Source organism: Apium graveolens, chromosome 7 (assembly GCF_009905375.1).
Source record: "Apium graveolens cultivar Ventura chromosome 7, ASM990537v1, whole genome shotgun sequence".
Taxonomy (NCBI): domain Eukaryota; kingdom Viridiplantae; phylum Streptophyta; class Magnoliopsida; order Apiales; family Apiaceae; genus Apium; species Apium graveolens.
Genome location: NC_133653.1, coordinates 268653116 through 268662340, shown reverse-complemented (window position 1 = coordinate 268662340; position 9225 = coordinate 268653116). Strand labels below are relative to the sequence as shown.

The window sequence follows — 9225 nt, the reverse complement described above, 5'->3', positions numbered from 1 at the left end:
TTTTTTTGACAGCCCAACCGGAAACCATTGTCATATAAATAAAATAAATCTTAATGTTGAGTTACCTCATTTTATATAACCTTAATTAATGATGAAAATGTTTAGGCAAATGTTGTCATTTTGTAATATCAAAGATTAAACATATTCTTATATTATTTTGAAAAGCTGAAATTATATATTAAAATATATTAAATATACTTATTAATGATATTTTTGTTTTTTTCTTTAATTTTGAAATATATATACACATTTCCATCAAAGTTTGATAAATTCAACTGACATAATTAAATAGAACAAGTATTTCAACCAATCAATAACAGTAAAAACAATTAAACAATCATGTAATTAATTATGCACCAATTTTTAAAAATACAGTTACCACCAGTGTACACCGTGTTTGATATGGGGACTCAAAGCAGCTTAAAAGTTGAGTTAATTATTTTAAATAAAATTTAAATTACCCTGAATCATAAAGTACATGTATATGTATGTTTAGTTTACTCTAATGTCCATATATCAGATCTATTTTAGCATCTATTTCTACCCTTTAAGTAACAACCATATTCTGGGAAAAAAAGGAAGTTACAACCATATTATTTGTTTCCATAACTAAGTAATATTATCTTACTAAAATGTTATTATTTATATAGCAATCTCATGAGATTAATGTGTTGGACAAAATTAATTACTGTGCAACAATATGCATGCCTCCTTTGTTAGGAAATTCACACAATATATATATATATGTTTATGATTAGTTCTATATAATTTTATTTTTGCTAAATTAAATATATATAAACAAAAGGGATTAACCCCAAGATCTACGATAAATCATAGAGAAGGCGCTATCTATAACCAATCTAAAATAGATTCGAGATAAAAAGCAAAGGACCAGGGGAGGAACTAGGGGGGACCGAAGGGAGCCCTGGTCCACGCCAACTGCGGAATAACCCCAAAATTTTAATATAAAATTTTAAAATTTACTATCAAAATTTTTTTTGGTCCCCCTAGATTTAAAAAAAAATTGAAATTGAGAATTGATTATACAAAATTTTATTGATTTTGTTAATTATTTCATTCAAAATAATATTGATTAGATGGAAATCATGGAATTTGTTCATTAATCTTAATAATTGATTAGATATTTAAATGCCATGCATCTGGTTTCTACTACAAAGATGTTGATTCAAAAATTGAGAAGTGATGGTTGGGACAGTCTCTTAGAAAATGTGAGATCATTTTATGAACGACATACTATCTTGATTTCAGATATGAATGCTCCCTACTTTGATGTGCTTAAATCTCTTCGTCGACAAGGAAAACAAAAGCAAATGGTGACAATGGAACATCATTACCGAGTAGAAATCTTTACAGCTGCCATAGATCAACAATTACAGGAGCTAAACAATAGATTCAGTGAACAAATGACGGAGTTTCTCATTTTAAGTGCATCACTAAATCCTGAGGATGGTTACAGGTCTTTCAACGTAGAGAACATTTGCAAGTCAGCTGAAAAGTTTTATCCAGAAGATTTTTTGGGAGATGAAAAAATCCATCTACAGTGTGAACTACAACATTATGGGTTAGATGTTCCGGTTCATCCAGATTTGAAGAATCTGTCTACTCTTGGTGATTTATGTCATGGATTGGTAACCACAGGGAAAGCTGACATGTATCCATTAGTTGATAGACTATTAAGGCTTGTCTTGACTCTTCCAGCATCTACTGCAACATCTGAACGAGCTTTTTCTGCTATGAAAATTATGAAAACAAGTCTTCACAATCGAATGGAAGATGAATTTCTTAGGGATTATTTGATAGTGTATATTGAAAAGGAGATTGCGGAGACCATTTCTGCCGAGGAGATCATTGATTCTTTTTATTTGATCAAAGAAAGGCATGCACATCTCAAATAAATCGGTATGTTTTCTAATTTTATTTATTTTGGTCCCCCCCATGTTAGATTCCTGGTTCCGCCCCTGCAAAGGACTGCCTACAAACAAAACTGCAACAACCTACTACAAACTGCTACAAACTAGAAGAACTATAAACAAACTATAACTAAGTCAGGCCTATTACAAACAATTTTAGAAAACCAAGGCGAGGAGTGGAGCCTAAAATAAAACCATAAATCTTATATATTCAATTTAATTAAATATTATTAGTTCATTCTTCTTCAATATCTTTATACTTAAGTAGGTGTCAAATTTCCGTTAAATTGATGAAATTTTATTTAATAAATAAAATGATTCCAACTGGATTATGTTTAAACGAAAAAATTGATAACATTAACTTGAACATGATAACATGAAGCTCGTTCAGGTTCGCAAGTCTAACAAATCTAGTATTATAAAACACTAGCTTTACAACCGTAGGATGCATGTGTTTTTATTAATATTTTTATATTATTTAAAATTATAATAAATTTCTTTTAGTTATATTAAATAGTATACATTTGATGAAATTTGGACCATTAACCTTATTAGTATGTTTATAAATAATAAATTAATATTTGTTGATGCATGGATTCGAACATGAAACTTGGATAACATATAAATAATAATATAAATATTTGTTGTTGACGGGTTCGAAGAGTTTAAGTAGTGTAAAATAATAATATAAAAATTTGTTGTTGCCATTTTTTATTTTAGTATTTGGATATAAGGGTATTTTAGTGTTACATATTGAATTCTCAATGATCAGAAGAAGTTCAAGATCAGGCTGTTCGGGTGTCGTCAGGATCTGATGTACCGTCAGGATTTGGTATGTCATCAGCATTTATATGACATCAGTATTTGAAGACAGTCAACATTAGAGGATGTGTTATGTTCCTTATAATATGGAGCAGATATCTGTTACGTCTGAGTTATAGGACTTTATCTGTTTAGTTTAAGATATGTATAAGTTTCAGTTAATTTTTGATAATGCATATCTTAGATTAATCTGTTGTAGTTGTGTAGTATATAAACACAGTTTAAGTCATCATTTAGTAAAAGAAAAGAAACTCGAGGATCATTCGACCTAGCAGCTCTCAAGAACATCAGTATTTCTTGAGAGGATTTTGTAACAGTTTTTATCAGAAATATAAAAAACTGTTATATTTTATTACTTGTTCGAAATATTTATACAATTAAATCCAACCCCCCTTAAACAATTGTATTTTTACTGGGCAACAATTGGTATCAGAGCACACTGATAAATTTACAATCAGAAATGATCTAAACATATCTCTGAACAAGTATGAAAGCATTAAAACTCCCACTCTGAAAAAGACTGAATATGCAACATGGAAGGTGAAGATGCTCATGTACCTGAAAGCTACAGATCCAGATTATCTAGACGTAATCAATGATGGACCCTTCATGCCAACAAAACTGGTGCCTGCAACTCTTACAATTGTTGAACATTATCAACTGAAGGAGAAGACAGAATGGACACCAGAAGAGAAAGTGGCTGTGCTGAAAGATGCCAAGGTGAGAAACATTTTGCATAACAGTCTTGATTTTGTGATGTCAAACAGGGTTATAGCCTACAAGATTGCCAAAGAGATCCAGGATGCTCTTGAAACTCAATGTCAAGGAACCATTGCCATTAAGAAGAACATAAGGGCTGTTCTGATTCAAGAATATTAACACTTTGAGGCCAAGCTTGATGAAAGTCTCACTAACATCTATGACAGATTTCTGACTCTGCTAAACAATCTGTCTTTGGTGGGAAAGGTGTATGATCGAGAGGATTCAAACACCAAGTTTCTGAGAGCCTTGAGTGAAGAATGGGAGACTCTGACTTCAATATGACATCAATATGATCTGAAAGTAATTACTCTGGATGAAGTCTATGGCATGCTGAAAACTCATGATTTGGAAGTTCAACAAAGGAGAGAGAGGAAAAGCAACAAAGGGAAATCTGTTGCTTTGAAAGTGAATGATAAAGCTTCAAGAGAAAAGTTTGCTGGAGCCGCAAGAAAGACGAACAATTTGCCAGAATCAGATACTGATGATTCATCATCAAATCCTGATGATGATACTGATGTTAAAACTGATGAGAACATGACAAATTCCGATATCATGCAAATGGCCACATTGCTGGTTAAGGGCTTCAGGAGGATGAAGTTCAGGAAGTCCAAGAACAATAAAAGCTTCAGGAAGAAGTTTACTGGAGGTGAAAGGAAGTCAATTGGAAGAAAATATGGAAAGGACTCTAGAGCTGGGAAGGTAGACAGGACAAAGATCAAATGCTACAACTGTGATGAACCTGGTCACTTTGCCACAAATTGCAAGAAAATAAAGCATGACAAAAGGAAGAGCAAAGCCCTGATCACATCAAGCAAAAAATTGGGCGGACTCCTCTGATTCTGAAGATGAAGACACATGCTATGCACTGATGGCCAGTCTTGATGATTCTGCTGCTTCTGAGTCTAAGGTACAAACTCGTTTCTTCTCTTTTGATACTGAAAACATATCTGAATTGAAATCTATTCTTAAATCTTTGCATGATAATTTTAAGAATAAGACTCTAGAAAATGATAGACTTATAATTGAAATTGAGATCCTGAAGACTAGGAATGAACAGTTAGAGTCTGACTTAATAAATCAGATAGATTTGAAAAAAGAATGTGAGAGAGCTAAACATTCAGTTAAGATTCTTGAGGCTAGATACAGTATGTTAGAAAATGATCTAGAAAAGGAGAGAAAAACTCTTAAAGCCTGGACTGTTTCAAGCAAAAAGGTTTATGAGATAATCTCAAAGAAAAACTGGAAAGAATGCTTAGGCTATAAAGATGGAGTTAAGGATGTTGACACTGAAAATAAAATTACTCTTAAAACTCCTGTTAAGTTTATCTCTTCAGAAGCTGATGAACCTAAATCCACAAGAAAAACTGGTAAGTGATAAAACTCTAAGAAAGGAAAGCAAGGAAACCATTATGTCTGTTAAGAAAGAAAAGAACATAGGACTTTTGTCAGTAAGACAATTGAAAAAGGAAATATCTGAGGCTACTGATAAACCTTAAGCAAAAAGTCCTAAAAGAAACATGAATGGTAAACAAGGTATTTCTAAGGATTCAAATTACAAGGTTGTTCCCAATGCTCCTAGGAAAACTTGTTTTAACTGTGGAAATACTAATCATCTTTCTATTGATTGCAGGAGGAATAAGAAAAGAAAAACTGCTATTCCTGAATCTGATGTTAGGGGTAGATCAGTATTTTATAAACCACAAAATTCCTATTTTCATTGTGGTAGTAGTTGGAATTCGATTTATAATTGTAGTTCTTATCACAAGTTGTATCACAATTACTATGAACCTTTGCCTAAATTTAATAAAGTTGATTGTGTGATTAATTCTGTTGGTTTTACTAAACTTGCTTCTGACAAGATAAATCCTGACAAAGGAAACACTGTCAAAAGTACTCCTGACACACAAAGGCTTAAGTTGTCCAAAAAGAGGGCCCAACAAGTGTGGGTCCTTAAAAATCCTTCTAATTAATTATTCTTCTGATTACAGGGTAACAAGAAAAATACATTTGTCTTGGATAGTGGATGTTTTAGGACACATGACTGGAAATAAATCCCTGCTATCATAATTTGAGAAGAAGGCCGGCCCAGATGTATCTTATGGAGATGGAAATGTAGGACATACTCTGGGATATGACAACCTGATAATTGGAAGAGTGGCAATAGAGAATGTAGCTTTGGTGGATGGACTGAAGCATAATCTTCTAAGCATCAGTCAAATCACTGACAGAGGTTATCATGTGGTATTCTATGACACACTGTGAAGTTGTTCATAACAAGTCAAAGAAAATTGTCTTGATAGGATACAAACATGGTAACATTTATGAAGTAAGGCTACATGAAAGTCTTGAAAAGGAAGCTGCTTGCCTTATCTCTAAGGCATCAGCAGATGAGAGCTGGAACTGGTATAAGAAGCTCTCACATCTCAACTTGAACTCAATTAATGAACTTGTCTCAAGAAGGAGCTTGTAAGAGGATTGCCAAACATGCTATACTCTAGTGATGGTCTTTGTGATGCTTGCCAAAAGTCTAAACAAAGAAGAGTATCTTTCAAAAGCAAAACGAAATTCTCTATCTCTGAGCCATATCACATGCTACACCTAGACCTTTTTTGGAACAGTGAACATAATGTCCATCAACAAGAAAAGATACACACTTGTAATTGTTGATGATTTCACTAGATATACATGGGTCTATTTTCTACACATGAAGGATGAAACTCCAGAAATTCTTCTGGGCCACATAAGGCAAATTAAAAATGGATCTGCTCACAAAGTTAAAATCCTGAGAAGTGATAATGGCACTGAATTCAAGAACTCAAAGATAGAGTAATTCTGCAAGTACAAAGGCATAGAACAATAATTCTCAGCTCCTGGTACACCTCAACAAAATGGTGTTGTTGAAAGGAAGAATAGAACCTTGATTGAATCTGGCAGAACTCTGCTAGAGGAAGCAAAAATACCCACTTACTTTTGGGCTGATGCAGTAAACACAACATGTTATACTCAGAATATCACTCTGATAAACAGACATGGTGTTACTCCTTATCAAATGATAAAAGAAAAGAAGTCCAGTATCAAACATCTTCATGTATTTGGATGTAAGTGCTTTGTTTTGAGAACTCATACTGATCAGCTTGGAAAATTTGAATCAAAGGCTGATGAAGGAATCTTTATTGGATACTCACCACCAAAAGCATACAGAGTGTTCAATCTGAGAACATATACCATAGTAGTCTCCATAAATGTATCTTTCGATGATAAGAAGATTCCTGGTTTTAAAGAAGACACTCATGAAAGCTTAATCTTTGCAAATGAAAATGCATTGTTGGAATCTGGATCAAACTCTAATGAGCTGTCAAATCCTGATGATCCAAATCCTAACACTCCTTCAGATTCTGAAGATAGTCACTGTACTAATGATCTTGCACATGTTGAGGGGGAGCAACAACAAGGGTCAGCTGATGGTACTAATACTGAAGAATCATCTCAAGATTCTTCTCAATCTAATCTCTCAGAATCCAATGCTCATTCAACACCAAATGAACATGAATTAAGTCCCGATATCTCATCAGGAGATAACACAACTGATTCATGGGGAGCCTCAAATGCATTTGAAGAGGCATACAACTCAGGGGGAGCATCAAGCTCCAGAAGGATACTTCCCAGTGCCAGAAAATGGACTAAAGATCATACTCCTGATCTGATAATTGGAAATCCTGATGATGGTGTAAAGACAAGAAGTGTAACTCAGAATGAATATTTATATCACAATCTACTTTTAAAAGAGGAGCCAAAGAAAGTAGAAGATGCACTCAAGGATGCAGATTGGGTCATGGCTATGCAAGAAGAATTGAATGAATTTGAAAGAAATGAAGTATGGAAGCTGGTGCCTAGACCTAAGAACAGGTCAATTGTGGGCACAAAGTGGGTCGTTAGAAACAAAACTAATTCTGATGGAACAATCATTAGAAACAAGGTAAGGTTGGTGGCTAAAGGATATTCCCAACAGGAAGGCATTGACTATGATGAGATATTTGCTCATGTTGCTAGATTGGAAGCAATCAGAATCTTCTTGGCATATGCTACTCACAAGAAGTTCAAGGTCTTCCAGATGGATGTCAAGAGTGCATTTCTCAATGGAGAACTTGAAGAAGAAGTCTATGTTGAACAACCACCAGGATTTGTGGATCCCAAACATCCTGACTATGTTTACAGACTTGATAAGGCACTCCATAGACTGAAGCAAGCACCTAGAGCATGGTATGAAACCCTTGCTCAGTTTCTACTTGAAAGTGGATTCAAAAGAGGTACAATAGATAAAACCCTATTTTATCTGAATAAAGGTAAAGATTTGCTTCTAGTCCAAATTTATGTGGATGATATTATTTTTGGATCAACTAATCAAGCACTGTGTGATAAGTTTTCAAAGTTGATGCAATCAAAATATGCAAGAAATCTATTGAAGAGGTTTAATATGCAAGATAGTGCAACTACAAGTACTCCTATGACAACTGCTACAAAACTTGATCCAAATGAAGGTACAACAATAGATGTCACATCTTATAGAGGTATGATTGGTTCTCTGTTATACCTAACTGCTAGCAGGCCAGACATTATATTTGCCACTTGTTTGTGTGCAAGATTTCAGGCAAAGCCAAGGGAGCCATATCTTATTACAGTAAAGACAATCTTCAGATACCTCAAGGGTACTGTTTCACTTAGACTTTGGTATGCAAGGGAAGCTGGCTTTGCATTATGTGGATATTCATATGCTAATTTAGCTGGATGCAAAATAGACAGGAAGAGTACATCAGGGAGCTGTCAGTTCTTGGGAGGCAGATTAGTCTCATGGTTCAGCAAGAAGCAGAAATCTATTTCTACTTCAACTGTTGAGGCCGAATATATTGCAGTTGGGAGTTGTTGTGCTCATCTGTTATGGATGAGAAATCAGCTCATGGACTATGGATTATCATTCTTAAAAATTCTTATTTACTGTGATAATCAAAGTGCTATTGCTATGACAGGAAATCCGGTGCAACACTCTCTTACAAAGCACATCAGTATCAGATATCACTTCATAAGAGAGCATGCCATGAAAGGAACTATAGAGCTTCATTTTGTTCCTACTGATTAGCAGTTGGATGATATCTTCATAAAGTCATTACCTGAAGCAACATTTACAAAGCTTGTGAATGAACTTGGTATGGTTAATTGGGACAAGTAAATTTTTATTTCAATTTATATTTGATCAAATCCTGATGTATATTGATCAAATCCTGATATGTCCTAAATGCTGTGTTTTTATATATTAAGCCAGAAATATTTAATGTATTCTATTTTATATGCATGATAAATTAAGTGAATTTATTTGCTAATTATGCATGTCCGAATAAATATATCACTGTCATCATTACACATCAGTCTAGGGAGACACGGCTTAAAAAGAAATCTTTTGGTTAATTCATTAAGTTAACTCTTCAGTCTCTTAGTCTCTTGATATTCTCTTGGTTATTTAAATGACCGCTCATCCTTCAGTAAAATCACATCTTTTCCTACCCAAACACATCTTTTCATTTCTCTCAAACAATGGAAAACCCCAGCTGGTTTTACTGCTATGGCACAAGTACCGTGACTATTTTTTGAAATGGAATCCAGACTTTATATCCCATCAACGACATTCCATACAACATCTGGATTCAACTTCCAGAAA

General features: G+C 34.0%; 1 protein-coding gene across 1 annotated transcript; it reads left to right on the top strand.

Moving 5' to 3' along the window:
• Nucleotides 1–1178: 1178 nt before the first annotated feature.
• LOC141674931 (uncharacterized) lies at nt 1179–1916 on the top strand. Its single transcript, XM_074481631.1, has one exon. It carries the CDS (start codon nt 1179–1181, stop codon nt 1914–1916), a length of 738 nt encoding a protein of 245 aa, XP_074337732.1.
• The last annotated feature ends 7309 nt before the right edge of the window (nt 1917–9225 follow it).